The sequence below is a fragment of the Balaenoptera musculus genome, chromosome 15, assembly GCF_009873245.2.
Source record: "Balaenoptera musculus isolate JJ_BM4_2016_0621 chromosome 15, mBalMus1.pri.v3, whole genome shotgun sequence".
Taxonomy (NCBI): domain Eukaryota; kingdom Metazoa; phylum Chordata; class Mammalia; order Artiodactyla; family Balaenopteridae; genus Balaenoptera; species Balaenoptera musculus.
Genome location: NC_045799.1, coordinates 84,309,611 through 84,327,361, shown reverse-complemented (window position 1 = coordinate 84,327,361; position 17,751 = coordinate 84,309,611). Strand labels below are relative to the sequence as shown.

The window sequence follows — 17,751 nt, the reverse complement described above, 5'->3', positions numbered from 1 at the left end:
TGCAATGAAGAGTAGCCCCCACTAGCCGCAACTAGAGAAAGCCCATGCGCAGCAATGAAGACCCAACGCAGCCAAATATAAATTAATTAATTAAAAAAAGGGCTACTCCTGGGCTTCCTGGAGCTTCTGGGAATCCTGGCCTGGAAGGAAGAGCCGGCAAAGCCAGCTCTTCCCTGCTCTCACTCCACTGTCAACATGCCCTGGAAGGGAGGCTCCAGATTTCAGGAAAACCAAAAGATGTACCTCCCACAATATGCTTCGAGACCTCATCTATATTTTCATGGTGTTAGCTAGCTGGGCAGGGGTGTTGAGGGGCAGACAGACAATAAAGGCCACTCACAATCCAGAACTTGGAGAGAAGTGACCCTCTGCCTCAGTGTTAAACCGGGAAATGCTATGTATTTCTTGTCGGAGACAGACAAGTGGCAGAAGGGCTCAGGGAGCAAGTCTACAAATCAAACAGGAGAGGCACGGCCAAGGAGAAGAGTGCTACAGCCTAATGAACAGCTCTCACAACCTGAGAAACAGAAGGATATCACCTGAGTTACCTGAGGTTAGAAAAAGAAGAAATGAAGGATTTGTCAGCCTGACTCCACATGCTCTAAAGGAGAGGTAACTGCACCAGCCACCTCAAGTATCTCTGGCCTTGTCACAGCTACCATCCTGCAGCCGTGACAAATGGCCAGGAGATGACTGGACCTGTCCCCTGCCTTGCACTCCCTCTTAGATGTGCCTTTGGGGACAGAGAGCATGTGCTAGAAGGCCAACCTAAGTGTCTATGTGGCAGTTACATCTGGGACTCTAGTTGCATTCTGGTTTCTCTTTTAATCTTGTGTGGATTTGGCTTGGGCCAGTGTAAAATTCAGCTTCTGGGTCAGTAGTGTCAGACAAAACCCTTGACCCTGGCACTCACTTTCTGTGTGCACAAAAATCACTGGGGTTGCTAATAAAAGATGAAGATTCTAACGCTGTGGTGCTGGGCGGACCCAGGAACCTGCACATGGAGCAGCTTCTTGGGACACTGCTACAGCTGGCTTACAGATTATGCTTTGAGAAACCTTGCCCAGATCCCAGCACTGCCTCCTTACGAGGTCTGGCCTTGGTGGCTTTCCTCTAGGACAGTCATGACTACTCTTCAACGGTAAATAAATGGTAATTAATGTCCCTCACCTAATAGGCTGCCCAGTTTCCTGGGCATTCCTGAGTACACAGCATGCACACTTTTGTTGTTTTTTTCTTCTTTGACAAAATTAGAAAAAAAGGTCTTTTGAACATACTGTCCACGTGTATTTTAGCCTGGTCTGATGATGCACTGAGAGCCAGAAAAGTAGAGAAACCAGGCCCCGCCACACAGGCCTCTGAGAAGGAGTGGAGACCACCTTAGTTAGCAGTCCTCCCCCGTGGCAGGTCCGGCAACAGGCTGGGAGATTTATGCAGCTGGGGTTCCAATAGGCTGCCCAGGTAGAGGAGGAGCGATGAGGTCTGAGCACAGGAGGAAGGAGGAAGCAGAGACGTCAATCACAGGTAGTTCAGTGGAAGTGCTGATTCTAAGGTGGAGTGCAGTTTCAGGGGGCATTCTGTACAGCTGTCAGTGGTACCTGCACCCAGCGTCAGGACTTAGGGTTCACAATACCCCTTGGTGGACGTTGGATAGGACAGCTCACGGAGGTCTCTGACCTAGGCTTTCCACCTTATGAGCAAAGGTTTCCAAAGAGGGAGACCCTGTGGGCCACTCACGGTGGCCTGTTTCCGCAGGAGGCAGCCTGGCTGCTCGCCGAGCCTGTACCTCCACCTCCGTCCCGCCCCCACAGATGGGTTTATGCCCTAGCAGAAGAGCCCAAGAGGTGAATATAGTCATAATAAGATGAGAAAACATCCCCAAAGAGGTCCGGACTAACAGTTGTGCTGCACAGGTCAGTAAGGCTCTCTGGGACAGGGAAGGCATTACTAGAAACTTTCTCAAATGTTAAAGCTAATAAAAGAAAATGTAGGCAAATATCTGTGTGTTCTTTAGTTAGGAAAGGATTTCTTAAACACTTCCCCAAAGCACCCACTACAAAGGCGAAACAACTGAACTGAGTAGTTTTATCCTAAGGAGGACACCATAGATCAGGGTTAACAGATGTGTGACTGACTAGGAGAAGATATCTGAAACACTTAAAACTGAAACAAGATTAATATCTAGAATGTACAGGGAACTGGCAAAAATAGGGAAGTAAAAAAAAAAAAAAGAAATCTGATAGAAAAATGGGTTAAAGCTATGAGAGGGGAGATGTGCAACTTCAAAAGTTACCAAAGACAAATGGCCAACAGACACATGAAAAGATGCTCAGCATCGCCAATTATTAGAGAAATGCAGATCAAAACTACCATGAGGTACCACCTCACACCAGTCAGAATGACCATCATCAAAAAGTCTATAAACTTTGGAGAGGGTGTAGAGAAAAGGAAACCCTCCTACACTGTTGGTGGGATGGTAAATTGGTGCAGTCACTAAGTAGAACAGGATGGAGGTTTCTTAAAAAACTAAAAATAGAGTTTCCATATGATCCACCAATGCTACTCCTGGGCATATATCCAGAAAAGACAAAAACTCTTATTTGAAAGGATACCTGCATCCCAATGTTCACAGCAGCACTATTTACAATGGCCAAGACATAGAAGCAACCTAAATGTTCACTGACAGATGAATGGATAAAGAAGATGTGGTGTATATATACAATGGAATACTACTCAGCCATAAAAAAGAATGAAATAATGCCATTTGCAGCAACATGGATGGACCTAGAGACTACCATACTAAGTGAAGTTAAGTCAGACAGAGAAAGACAAATATTATATGATGTTGCTTTTACGTGGAATCTAAAAAAAATGATACAAATGAACTTATTTACCAAACACAAATAGACTCACAGACATAGAAAACAAACTTATGGTTACCAAAGGGGGAAGGAGGTAGGAGGGATAAATTTGGAATTTGGGATTAACAGACACACACTACTATGCATAAAACAGATAAACAATAAGGACCTACTGTATAGCACAGGAAACTATATTCAATATCTTATAATAACATATAATGGAAAAGAATCTGAAGAAGAATACACACACACACAACTGAATCACTTTGCTATACACCTGAAGCATTATAAATCAACTATACTTCCATAAAAAAAATTAAAAAATAGTTACCAGAAAAATGCGTATGTAAAACACTTTATACTAAGCAGACTGGCAACAATCAGAAAGTCAATCCACGTGAGGTGCTCGTGAGGCTGTGTGTCAAAGGGAACCGCTGAGTACAGCTGGAGAGTGTCAACTGCCTGGCCACCTCCACCTAGGGTTGCTTCCCCAGGCCCATAAGGATGCATTCAGGGGTCTAGGATGGCAGAGAGGTGCTACGGTACACAGGAGAATGGATAACAAGATGCTATGCAGGCAAGGAGAAACATTCACAAAAAGCAATGCAGAAAAGACCTCAGAAACAGTATGAAAAAAAGAACAGAATGAGATTTACAGCACGTATCATTTATGTAAATGAAAATCATATAGGCATAGAACTCTATTTTCTCAAGATACACACATATCCAAGGACATATACTGAGTATTTAAAATGGGTGTCTAAGGGGGAGGAGATAGGAGTAGGGATTGGAGATGGAGAAAACCCAGTAAAACAAGAGGGGTCTTCTGCAGCTGGTTCTGATGGTGCGCCTGTAGGTGGAGAGTGTGACTGATTCAGATTTGTGGACTTGGGGTTCCAGTCCTCACCCCAAGACTAAAACACACCATTCATACACCCTGGGCTCAAACTGCTATTACTGCCCCCACCCTCCCTAGGATTTAAAAACAGCTGTAGAAGGACTGGATTAATCTCCATATTTGCAAATCAAAAAGCACAGCACGATGATCAGGGTGTAAGCACTGGGTGTGGGTGTATTCTGGGGTGTATCTTTCACTAATACTTTTATTTTGGTTAGGTCTGGGGATTTATTTCATTGACTTGGTCTAAATATGGCTGAGTTTTAGAATACAGTAGAAAAAATAAAAGAATAAAAAATCAAAATAATAAGAATAGCACATACTCAGAAAGATGGGTCCTGATAAGTGTAAGAGGACCCTGTAGAATCTGTGATCCTAGGGTACATGTGGTTCTGTATTTCTTGGACCGCTTTACAGACACCAGGACTTTTCACTTGGGATAAAATTCTTAGAGTGAAGAGGACATAATTCAATCTTTTCTTGGTGACTCAGTTATGGTCTCGGTGTATGCCAGCCACTCTGAGCTATAAGGAGTCTACCAAGTCTGTCCCTACCCAGAATGTCCCCGGGCTGCTGGGCCTTTGGAGTCCTCATGTTTGTTTCGGATAGACAGTTTTTTCCTTGCTTTCAGGTGGCCCTTTTTTGCTGCTGTTTCTATGACTGCCCAACATGCTCCTTCTTTCTCCCCATCTATTGTTAAGGAGTTGAAAACTAGATAACTAAGTGTTTTAGAACTGTATCTCAAATAAAAATAGACTGATCTGAGGGCAAATCTCTAGGCTCACCTTGGAGGACAGAGCATCACGGACTGTGATGTTAACTATTTTGGATGCTTCAAAGGCTTTTCTGATTAGCTCCTGCCACTATTTCAGTGCGGAAGATGAAAAAAGGCAGCTGTGGAAAATTCTTCTCAAAAATGGCAATGACTACAAAATCTGCCCTGGCTTGACCTTACAGCCCTTTCCCAGCCAGATTATCTTCGCCTGCTGGGTCAACACTGTACGGGGAGTGGTACTCTCTGCCTCAGCAGACAAGTCCGAGGGGGCTGTGGGGGTACTAGGTCAATCCCCTGACTCTGTGTTCAGTTTCCCTGAGGGTGGAGCTTCCAGCCTATGCAGAGCGCCATGCAGACCAACAACAGTCTTTAGATACTAGGGTGGAGGAGACAGGTGCCATGTCTTCTCGTTTTACTAGACGACAAGCCTCTCTGACGAGGACATATTCAGTCAGTTCTCATTAACGGGCTTTCTCACGAAATGCAACCCATGAGGTTAGTGCAGTTGGAGACCAGGTATGTTACTGCCTTTTAGTTAGGCCAACTAACCCATGAGGTTAGTGCAGTTGGAGACCAGGTATGTTACTGCAGTTGGTGCCCAGGTCTCATCAGACTCATCTTAATTTTTTAGGATTCATGGTTTATGAGATGTTGTCAGTGTACTTTTATGAAACCCTTGTCAAGAGAACAAGACTTGAAAAGGAAGATATCACAGAGACATAGTATCTGGAACTGTAATAGCAAATGCCATGTTTAATAATGGGATTAATCAAGTGGAGCCTGGATTTATCTGTATTCCCTCATTTGATGAACTAGAAAATGGGGACATTATTGTAATCATGTTTGTTTTCTCCCCAGGACTCAAGCAAGGAGAAGGGAGTTATTTTTGAAGAAAACATGACAGATTTAGATTTTATGTGGTGGATTTGGGGAACTGTTTGGCTGTGTGGTTTGAACTTGTTAGGCTAGGAGCTCAGGGAGGGGTGGGGCTGGAGTCCAGATGTATGAGGCTCTGGCACGCAGAAGGCATTTAAGACAGCTTGGATGAGGTCACCCAGGGCGAGTGGGGACAAACGCAAAGGGGCACAGGTCAGAGCCCCAGGGTGCTCCAGGGGTGGCATGCAAGGCAGAGAGGAAGAGACAGGAAGCTTCTGAGTGGTGGGGGTCATTAAGGTACTAGATTAGGTTTCTAAAATGGAAAGATGACAAATGAAAGAGAGCGGGTAAAATTGCTACGCCTTAGGGACTGGCAATCTCTCTTTTGGGCTACTTAATAACATCACACCCATCTCTCTCTGCCTGAGTATCGAGGCACATCCTACTTGCATTTCTCTCTGGTGATGTCTTTCACAGTTCACTACAGAATTTCTGGCATTTTGTAGTCCTACAGTGATAGGAATCCAAAGCCCTGCTAGTGTCAGGCTTCCTGGAACCAAGAATTGGCTCAACTTTGAGCCCATTCAGCCACTAGATAACACTCAGATAATTCTTGACTCAAATTCTGTTAATTATTGATGGGTTAGAATTGCATCATTCATGTAACATAAGATCACAAGTTGGTAGCAACTTCCTGAACTACAAACTTCAGCTTTAATTTACAGAAATAGGAACTCCTAGGTGGATATCCAGTTGGAGTGTACCAATACCATCTTTCCACCTTAGCTGGGCTTAAGGCAAGGTGTTCAGGCCTCAGAGCGCACACAGAGCAAGAACAGATCCTCTGCAGAGTTGTTACAACCGGTAGTTACAGTTCATATGACCATTTCTGATACCGAAACTGGTAATGATTTCTGGAAAACTTGAGAGGAGAACAGGTTCCTGAAGGAGCGGTAGGGGTTGTGGTAGGAAATAGCCAATGAGAGCATTAAAGCAGGACAGGGAGGAAAACAATTCTTCTCATTATTTCCCTTCAGTGGCTGCCTTTTCCCCGCACTCCTGTGACAGGCCCTACTTGTCTGCATTTTTCTATCTTCTCGCTCGCCTCCCTGTTGACCCCTCAATCCCACTCTTTCTCCAATGACGTTCATTTCCCCTTTCAGAAATGGACTTTCATAAGGAAGTAGAGGTCACACGTGAGCCTTTCCCTTGTGGAGTCTGCTGTCCTGTTCCCTTGAACGTGGCCCGCACTCACTCTTTTTTGGACCCCTCAGGACAACGCAATATCTCTAGTTTCCTTTTTCTTCCTCTTCCCTGAGACAGACACACAGACTTGCTCTGTTGGAAGGATTTTATGGCTCACCATGCTGGGTGGACAGACTGGAGAAAAAAATGACATACAGGAAGTTAGTTTTCAGAAACTCCCTTAAAAAAAAAAGTACTGGTTTCTGGGATGTGGTTTCAGGTACACTTCTGTGCTGGTAATTGGTAAATCCCATTGGATTTCCTTCCACTTTTATTTTTAAAGCTCACATGCCCTCCCCAACTGCTGACCCAACCCAATGAAAGGAATAAAGACAACACAATGTAGCAGAAGGCTTGGAGAATAAGAGGAAGTATTTGCTGCTATTTGCTGCTATGGGCACTCTCTTCTCAAAGAGTTACCACTTTCAGATCTCCCTGTAGTAGTATAAGCATTAAATGAGAAGAGGTGTCACCTCTGGTAGGGTGCCTGACACGCAGAGGCTCTCCTTTTTTTTTTTTTTTTTCCACATCTTTATTGGAGTATAAATGCTTTACAATGTTGTGTTAGTTTCTGCTGTACAACAAAGTGAATCAGCTGTATGTATACATATATCCCCATATCCCTTCCCTCTTTAGCCTCTCTCCCACCCTCCCTATCCCACCCCTCTAGGTCATCACAAAGCATTGAGTTGATCTCCCTGTTCTATTCAGCAGCTTCCCACTAGCCATCCATTTTACATTTGGTAGTGTATATATGTCAATGTTACTCACTTCATCCCAGTGCCCTCAAGTCCATTCTGTATGTCTGCATCTTTATTCCTGCCGTGCCACTAGGTTCATCAGTACCGCTTTTAAAAATTCCATATATATGCATTAGCATACGGTATTTGTTTTTCTCTTTCTGACTTACTTCACCCTGCATGACAGATTCTAGGTCCATCCACCTCACTACAAATAACTCAATTTCGTTCCTTTTTATGGCTGAGTAATAGTCCATTGTATATATGTGCCACATCTTCTTTGTCCATTCATCTGTCGATGGACAGTAGGTTGCTTCCATGTCCTGGCTATTGTAAACAGAGCTGCAATGAACATTGTGGTACATGTCTCTTTTTGAATTATGGTTTTCTCAGGGTATATGCCCAGTAGTGGGACTGCTATGTCATATGGCAGTTCTATTTTTAGTTTTTTAAAGAACCTCCATACTGTTCTCCATAGTGGCTGTATCAATTTACATTCCCACCAACAGTGCAGGAGGGTTCCCTTTTCTCCACGCCCTCTCCAGCATTTATTGTTTCTAGATTTTTTGATGATGGCCATTCTGACCAGTGTGAGGTGATACCTCATTGTGGTTTCGATTTGCATTTCTCTAATGATAAGTGATGTTGAGCATCTTTTCATGTATTTGTTGGCCATCCGTATGTCTTCTCTGGAGAAATGTCTATTTAGGTCTTCCGCCCATTTCTGGATTGGGTTATTTGCTTTTGTGATACTGAGCTGCATGAGCTGCTTGTATATTTTGGAGATTAATCCTTTGTCAGTTGCTTCATTTGCAAATATTTTCTCCCATTCTGAGGGTTGTCTTTTCATCTTGTTTATGATTTCCTTTGCTGTGCAAAAGCTTTTAAGTTTCATTAGGTCCCATTTGTTTATTTTTGTTTTTATTTCCCTTACTCTAGGAGGTGCGTCAAAAAGAATCTTGCTGTGGTTAATGTCATAGAGTGTTCTGCCTATGTTTTCCTCTAACAGTTTTATAGTGTCTGGCCTTACATTTAGGTCTTTAATCCATTGAGTTTATTTTTGTGTATGGTGTTAGGGTGTGTTCTAATTTCATTCTTTTACATGTATCTATCCATTTTTCCCAGTACCACTTATTGAAGAGGTTGTCTTTTCTCCATTGTATATTCTTGAGAGGCTCTCCCTTTGAATGCTGACCTCACTAGCAGGGACTCAGCTTCTCTGCTGCTCCTCTCACCCCCTGCCATTTGTGTTTCTAACTCCCCAGCAATTAGAGAGAGCACCAGCAACAGCCTGATGTTCCTCACAGCTTGTTTTCTACATTTGCACACAGTGCAGTGTGGGTATGTCTGTCTTTTCTTTTTCTTTTGCTCATAAGGTTTGCAGGGCAGATTCTATGCTGATATCATCCACTTAAAATATCGACTAAGTGCCCACCGGGGGCCAAGCAGACTGCCGGGTATTGTCAGCAGTGCTTGAAATTATCAAACTGTGTGCTCTCTTTATGCTTCACATATTGGCAATGCTTTGAACAGAGGGCCTAATCCTTCCACCGTGGACCCTGGCAATACTCTGCCTGGGTTACGCCTGACCACAAAGCTCTTTTCTTCAGAGTTCAGGGCCTTCCTTCTTCACTGTCCAGGGAGTGGACGGCCATTTATAAATATCTCATCTGCCCACAGGCACACGGTCAGCTCCTGGAAAAGGGATGGCAATCGAGGGGACTACATACTCGCAAAGGTTTTTAGAATGATTTTCCTCCAAAGAACCCAGAATTGTCCCAAATTCTGTACATCTCAAGGAGACAGAATCCTCACTGTCTTCCCAGAAAGGAAAGAGCAAACAATGGTAAAAAATTGAAAGGGTGCAGTCACTTCTGATCTTTACTGGTACTTTCACATTCCCTCCTTCTGTTCTGCTATCAATGGGAGGTACAATCAGGGCTGTTTAATTCTTATGAAGCAGGTTAAGAAAACCAAGAGTGACATGGATTGCTGATGTGTTGCCAATGACAGTCCCTTTCCTTTGGTGTTGGAAGGAACGTTCTCTCCTCGAACTTAGCTGGAGGTAGAGTTACACCCACTTCACAAGTGCCGTTTATACAGCAGGCTTGCAGGGAGGGAGCAGCTGCCTAGCTAGTAGTTTTTCATATTCTCATTAACAAACAAACAAACAAAGAAACCCCCTCCTCAGAGTAAACAGCAATGGTGAGCTTTCAATCTTTCCCTCCTTGCTCCTTAAGTGTGACAAAAAGAAAAGCCTCTCTTGGGCTCAAGCAATATGACTGAATAGAAGGGTCAGAAAAGGGAAGAAAAAATGTCAACTTGACACAAGGGCATGATAAAAAATGCAAGTGGAAGAATCCCAACTCGAAAGGTACAGAAACACGAACACAGAGACCTGTCTCAATACAGAAACGCTTCGTGCTGTCACCCTCCTAATGCCTCACTCCCTCCATGCTCCCACTTCACATGCTTTGGCAACTCCAGTTATGCTGTACGTTTTCATATATTTTTGTTATAGGAAACAGTAAAACACTATGTATTTGGTTAGTACGCTATCCATCTGATGTCTTCAGATACTATCATCCTTACACCCCTACTGAACTCACATGCCCACATGGCTCTTTATCCAATTTTTTTTCCTTCCTTTTTTCCTTCCCTCCCTCCCTCCCTCCCTTTCTTTCTTTATGCAGGCTGTGCCGGGTCTTAGTTGCGGCACATGGGATCTTTTAGTTGCGGCATGCAGACTCTTAGTTGTGGCACACATGCAGGATCTAGTTCTCCGACCAGGGATCAAACCCGGGTCCCCTGCATTGGGAGTGTGGAGTCTTACCCACTGGACCACCAGGGAAGTCACTCTTTATCCAACTGAAAACTAGTCCTCTCCCTTAGGAATACGAGCAGTTTAATCAACGATTTTTAGTTCTGTGGGACATAATAGTATAAAGAACATCAGAGAACATTCAGGGGATGGTTACCTAGCTTGCTCCTCAAAGGATGAGCAGCACTGTCTTTCCCTGGGAGCTTGTTAGAGATGCAGAATATCAGGCTCCACTCTAGACTTACTAAGCAGATTTGCATTTTGACAAGATCACTGAGTGATTCTAATACACAGTAAAGTTTGAGAAGCCATGGCCTCTTCTTACACAGGTCTTGGTTTTGCTGATCTTTTTGATACCTCTATTCAGACAAGAAGAAAATCAGGTAAATATGGGTTCTTTAGCAGATCAGTTTTCACTACTGGCAATTTTTAAGGAAGTTGACTATATTCATTCTCCATTCTTTTCAGCATGGCTAAGGGGACTGGCAGAGTTCACTCAATGCTCATGAAATCATCACTCCATCTTGCTTCAAGGGAAAGGCCATCAACATATTTAACATTAGGGGACAAAGAGGTATGAGAGAGTGAGGTGACAGGAGGGGGCAACAGTGAAATCTACAATTCTTTATGCTTGTAAATCAAGGTCTAAAATTTATTATCAAATTTGCCAAATATTTTTGTTGAAAACGAGATGATGAACAATGCATTTTGGAAAGCACCTTGCAAACAAACAATGCCGGCACAGGGTCTTCAAGACTGTATATAAACCATCTGCACTGAGCACATACTCGCCTGCCCGTAAAGGCTGCTTGCTGATGCAGGGAAGGACCCAGCTATGCGGGGAGGCAGGGCTTGCCTGATGGCACGTCGAGGAAGCTGCCAAGAAGAGACATTCAGAACCAGGCGAGAGTGCTGAGCTGATTGCTGATGAAGACAAATGGTCTTTTATTTTCTTGTTTGCTTATTCTTGGACTTAAATTTTCAGTACAGTTAGTCACTCAAGTATAAAACAAACCTTAGTATACCACTATCTCAAACACTATCAGAAAGTGTTTGATCAGAGAGAAACTAATCAATGGTGCATCCTCACCACTTGACCCCAAAGCATGCTTAACCACCACCCACTAATGCTTAACCACTTTTTCATTAGTTTTCTTCATGTTCAAAAACCCAAAGGTGACCTTTGGAAGCAAAAGTGCAACTAAGGTGTTGTAAATGGGTCTCGTAACACAGTATGTTGCAAATGTGACTTCCCTCTCATCTTTTTTAAGCTGTCTTTCAGCCTTTATCTGTGGCCCCAATTCTCAGTTCCAGTTATATGGTGTACCGAGGGGGAACTTGTAGTGTTTGGCCATGTAAGGAGCCTGTCCACAGCCTTCCTTGAAGGCAAGATAAGCCCAGCCCAGGAAGGTAGAGCTGAAGGTCTACTCAATAGGAACAATGTCACTCACGCCCCCCTTCCATGCCCCCTCCCCTAGAAGGGCCTACAGTGATTTTGTGAACACCTGGCTCTGCAGAGAGCTGCCAGAGTGGAAGCCTGCTCTGGTGTTGCCAGTATCTTTGTTTTTCATTCTTAATTCCTTCCTTATAGCAACAACTCAAAACAACAGATGGACAATAGGACAAAACTTCACCAGAAGCCATTTGCCTTTTGTCAGGCGCCCCAAGCTCTGCTCCACTCGGGCTCAGCAGCAATTGCCCTATGTGCCTGGATAAAGGCTGGAGAACCTGGAAATACATGGGGACACATCTGCTAAAGCTCTAATAGATTTGCCTCTGGCTCAGTTGTAAGCTCAATTATAACCACTCCTGATTTATGTGGCTTTCTCACCTGAAGCAGGCTACAAAAGACACTGGTTTTTTTTGGCAGCCATTATGGACTGAATTGTGCTCCCTCCTAAATTCAGATGTTGAAGTCCTAACCCCCAGTAGCTCAGAATGTGAATCTGTTTAGAAACAGGGCCTTTAAAGGGGTCATTACGTTGAAATGAGGCTCTTAGGGTAGACCCTAAGCCAACCTGACTGGTGTCCTTATAGAAGAAAGGTATTTGGACACATAGAGAGACACCAGAGACTTGCGTTCACGGTGGAAGGGCCCTGTGAGGACACAGTGAGGAGGTGGCCACCTACAAGCCAAGGAGAGAGGCCTAAGAAGAAATCAAACTTGCCAACACCTTGATCTTGGACTTCCAGCCTCCAGAACTGTGAGAAAGTAAATGTCTGTTGTTTAAGCTGCCAATCTGTGGTATTCTGTTATGGCGGCCCTAGCAAATTAATAGGGTGGTCTTCAATGGTGATCAAACACTAGATGGTGGTGGATCCAGAGAGGTCCTGACCCTCTGTGCACACACTGCTGCCCTTTGACCTTCTTCATTCATGCTGAGACTCTAAGTCATGATTTTTGGGGGACAGACAGGAACAGGCTGTGGAGACTGTGACTAAGTCCCCGAAAACCGAGAGTGCCACTGATCTATTTTCCATTCAGATGAACACGTGGCTTCCTGGAAGTGGGGCCTCTAAGTACATGTTGACTTTGGGGGAATAATAATAATTTTTTTTTGGCCGTGCTGCGTGGCTTGCCGGATTCTCAGTTCCCTGACCAGGGATTGAACCCAGGCCCCTGCAGTGAAAGCGCCAAGTCCCAACCACTGGACCAGGGAATTCCCAATAATCCTGTAGTTATACCAGTTACTTCTACCTTTATTAATGGTAATCCTCAGAATATACCACCCCCCTCAACACAATGTGGTGCTTAGAGCATGAAGAGATAGTTTATGCTACTGACCAATTTCAACAGGAATCGGACTCAATATACCTTCTGGGAATAAAAAGAGGTTTCCAGAATTCACAAAATACATGTTGAATTAAACTTGCATCCATCTCCCTGCATTCTCTTGCCAGTACACGACAACAAATAGTTATGATACTAAAGTGTGATTAAATCTATTTCAACAAATATTTATCAAGCAAGCTAGACACTGTATTAGGAAGTGGAAATAAAACCATGAACAAGACTCTGTCTCTGACTTTCAGGAGGAGATTACAGCAGATCACGAACTGCAAACTCAAAACGCCCATATGGGTGGCAGGTAATGCAAGCTGCCAGAAAATAACAACCAATCGTGGTGACCAATAGCTGCCAATCAAAAGCGAGATTCAGTTTGCCTAAGCTTTAAATTTAAGAGAAGCCAGAAATCTGAAATTTTACATAAAATCTGATTTCATATATTGGTAGCTAACTAAAAAAATAGTTTATAATGTTGGTGAGGACTAAATGAAAATGGCTATGGGCTGCATCAGGGGTGTGTGTGTGTGCAAGTGCGCGCGTGCGCTGGGAGTAGGGTTTTCTGCACTTTACAGACCAGATTTAGGACCGGGCACAGCTGGGGGATGCACACTAGCACCAAGGAAATGTTCACAACCTTGGCTCTAGGTTTAGGCTTGTTTGTTCATCCAGCTACTGAACTGCTGCCACTCACCAGCTGGTCCCGCTGTCTCCATCCTGCCCCCACCCTTTTTACAAAGGTATATGTGGTTTTCCTTAACCATCAAGAGACTGTTCCCTCTCCATCTTTCTCCCCAGGCCCCCACACCCCCCCCAAGACAAGTACAAGAGTTCATGGTTACTGCTGCTCGGAAAAGGCCTCTTTGAAAAGAGCTGTCTTCTCATAAAGCAGAGATCATCAGGGAGTGGTGGTGTCTACTCCTCATGACTAACTCACTTGTTCATCCAAACAAATGCTTATGCCAGGTCCTGAGTAGGTGCTGGCTAAGAGGTGGATCCTACAGTGTTTCTGTTCAGGTATCGGCTAGTGTAGAGTGGGACCAGAGAGAAGAAGGGTCACATGGTGTTCTAGGTGTCAGGGAAGGGGTGGGGCCTGGGAAGGCTGCACAAAGGAGAGGGTCTGGCTGAGGTTCAAAGGTTCAGGAAGAGTCACCCAGGAGAGGGTGGAGGGTGTAACAAGTACAAAGAGCAGAGTTGTGAGAGAGCTGGTCTAGTGAGGAAACTCAAGTCGTGTGGGGCTGGAACATGATGCTGGGAGAAGGAAGATGTGCAGGAGAGGAGTCTGGTGAGGCCAACTAGATCCTGGGCCAGATGTGTAAGGCCTCCTAAGGTGCATCCTAAGAGCCATGGGGGCTATGGAGGGTCTTCAACAGGAGACAACACGGCCAAGTTTGTTCTGTAGGAAGATCACTCCAGTGCAGGTATGGAGCATGAAACTGGAAGTGGAAGCCTTGTGAGGAGGCTGTTGAGATCTGGGCGAGCAGCGCAGGGTAGAGGAGAGACTTGGAGAGAACTTGGTGACAGGCTGCAAGGAGAGGTGGGAAAGTGGAGGAGAAGGGAGCTGCAGAGAGTGGGGAGAGTTGGAGGTCTAGGATGGAAGGTGAGAAGCTGAGGCACTTTGTGCTTGAGGTTCTCTCTCTGGATTCTATCGCTTGACCTCTGGGGATCCCTTGGTCAGAAAATCTACAGGAGTGCTGAGATTTCCTAAGCCTTAGCCTAAGAAGCTGCAATTTATAGGTTTGTTCTGTCTTTACAAGAGACATGGGGTGGTATCTATCAGCCTCTCTACCCACTCTCATGGTGGGACGGGGACACGCATGCACAGTGTGGGTATCCGCTCTGCACCAACTGGACTCCCTGAGACCAGTTTACCGAACAATCTGATGCTGAGACAGATGTATTCTCTCCAACGCCAAACCCCACCTGTGGGCAGTACTGCATCTGGCACCAGCCCTACCTGAGAGGGGAAAGCAGGTTAAATAGTCAGTGGTTACTGAGATTCTTCTGTGGAGCCCCGAAGTATAAAACAGGGCCACTGCCTGCCTACCTACCTACCTACCCATCTACTTACCTGCCTATTTATCTATTTAATTAATGTGGAAAGGATCCACAGAGCACTGTGGACTGGAGAGGGCTTTGTGGAGACCGCAGGACAAGAGGTAAAGAGAATGGTCCAGGTGAAGGCACGTGTATGAGCAGAGGCAGGCACGTGGAGGACCTGGTCTGGTCTGCGAGAAATCAGGAGGAAGTGGCCAGGTTTCCTTCTTTTGAAAGAGTGTCAAAGGCCTGGGCTCTAGAAGCCACTGCAGGTTCTAACTGGGTGATGTGAAGGAACAGCAAGGCTGACAACATTATAGGGCAGACTGGAGGGAGGAAAAGAGAGTCAGGAGACGGAGTGCAGGAGGCCACAGCTACAGTCCAGAGTGAAAGTCCGACCAGGTGAAATGGGGAGATAAGAGATTCTGAAGAAATTCTTCCATACGGCTAGATTTAGACAAAAAAACCCAAACAACCCTAAGTCATCACAGGCTATGAGAAAAATCTGCCAGTCAAGGAATCCTTGGGAAGACTGTTTCAAAGAAATGCTGACACCCACTTGTAGGAGCACAAAGAAGGGAGCCTGTAAAGCAATGTGGATGTAAAACGGTTAATGTTTGAATATGTTAGCTTCATATGTAACAGAGCAGAACTCCCGCAATTTAATTGAAAGGTTAAAATTTGATTTTAAAATAATAGCATGGAAAGAAGAAGTATCAACTCTCGAAGACTTAGATATGGCATCGTTTATTAAATACCTGCTATATACTACTTACTGTACTGGGTGCTTCACACCCATCATCTTGTCAATCCCTAATCCCCTGCACTGAGGCAAGTGAGTCACAGACAAGAATCTAAGGCTCCTGCAAGGGAAGTGACTTTTCTGGGCTGTATCTCCGTGGATGGAGGAGAGAGGCAGGACCACACAGATCATGAAGCTCATAAGCACCTCCTCTATCTGAAAGAAATTCCTTTTTCCCCAGCTTCATACCTTAAAAATTTATGCAAATTTTAACACAAAACGAAGCTGACAGTAAAAGTGTTGACAGCAGGTGCAAAATGAGTACAACTCTGAAACGAGGTAAGCCCTGTCAGAACCGCTGCTGGGGAAATCTCCCAGCAGCACTTGCAGCAGAGCCAGTGAGCTGCTTCCTTGCAGCCTCTGTCCACGTGGCATTTCTGCGTGGAACAAAGTGGTGCAGTCTGCTCCAGACCTACTGCTTCGGTCTTGTCTGCCTGTCTGCATGGCTACCACAGCTTCAATGGCACTCTTGGAACACAAACAGCACCCCAGACACCCTGAGAGGGCACAAAAGGGGGACAGGTGCACAATTAGAAAGAGTAGGCTTGTGCTGGAAAAAAGCCAGTCTAATCTAAGCCCTTATTCTTGCAGAAGAATGGCACTTCAGGCCTAACAACTGGTAAAGAAATAAAGGACTCACAAACAGTACAATATGAGAACCATGACAGACAGAAAGGCCACTGGCCTTCCTTGGGCCTCAGGTTCAAAGTACTTCCCCTCCAGCCATTGTCCCCTGCTGTTATTTCAAGGCTGACCTTGGGCCTATGACCAGGTGTGCATCCAGCTGGGGTGCTCCAAAATGGGACCAGTGAATGCCGGAAATACTCTCATCCAAGGTCCATGTTTCCAGTGGGTAGGGGTTACTGTTTCTTAAAGACAAAGCCAAACAAAAGCAAACCAAAACAAACCAGATTCTGTTCTGTTCTATGACCTTCCTAAGAAAACCTAACTAGCGGCCCAGTTTAAGTAAAATACTGGTATAACACACACACACACACACACACACACACACGAGTGGGGCCTGCCCACCCAACAGTTTCAGGGTACTCTGATGTAACTTATAAGGCATGGGAAGCTGAAAATGATTTTATTTTGTATTAGCATTATTTCTAAACCGTCAAGGTGTTCACTTCAGGACAAACACATATTACGTAGACTGCTGAACACGCATTTCCACGCGTCAACCAAGGAGTCACCAAGATTCCCCTGCCCTCTGAACACTATGTGCTCTTACTGTATGTGCAGCACAGGCAATGAATGCCTCCTACATTCACTAAAGGTGAGCATGAGATAAATTTTACTGCTAGTGATATAACTGCATTCTTTTGGCTTTCTTGCCATTTTTCTAAGCTTTCCACTATAAAGGAGAAAAAAAGGGACATCCATGGGGAAAAAAGGGAATGAAATATAAGATCCAGGCCACAATTTAAAGGCCCATATACAGGGAATTCCCTGATGGTCCAGTGGTTAGGACTCCTCACTCTCACTGCCAAAGGCCCGGGTTCGATCCCTGGTCAGGGAACTAAGATCTCGCATGCCGTGTGGCTTGACCAAAAAAAACCATAAAAAAAAATAAAATAAAAACAAAGGTCCATATACCGTTTTTGGTAGACTCTAACAACAAGTACTTATAAAGGCATCGTTCCAAGCGCTTGTCACTTCACCTACAATCAGGATCCTCAGAGTAGAAAGAAATTACTAATAACCAGTCTGGAATCTGGCCATTCAGTTGCTAATACTGAGGCTTAAGAGCCAAAAAGCTTAATCCTCTTCCGGGTGTGTCTGTCATTACTTCACTCTGCATTTGCTGTCCACAATCCTGGAAGCCTTGCACAGGACTTCCCAGGAAAGAGTCTGCCCAGGGAGGGGATTATACATGCAGAGGCCATGCGGGTTACTGAAGCAGAACCC

General features: G+C 44.7%; 1 protein-coding gene across 6 annotated transcripts in view; it reads right to left on the bottom strand.

Moving 5' to 3' along the window:
• The window catches only part of RNF216 (ring finger protein 216), a 180,761-nt gene that overhangs the window by 48,903 nt on the left and 114,107 nt on the right, over window positions 1–17,751 (bottom strand). The window contains exon 14 of one of the 6 annotated variants that reach the window (XM_036826035.1): window positions 10,855–11,140. The exons of 4 other annotated variants lie outside the window; for them this stretch is intronic. In XM_036826035.1, coding sequence (XP_036681930.1) covers window positions 10,967–11,140 — 174 coding nt within the window. In that variant the 3' untranslated portion in view covers window positions 10,855–10,966. Of the gene's footprint in view, window positions 1–10,854; window positions 11,141–15,924; window positions 16,338–17,751 lie in introns of those variants that run through there. One more of the 6 variants, XM_036826037.1, reaches the window with a different exon arrangement.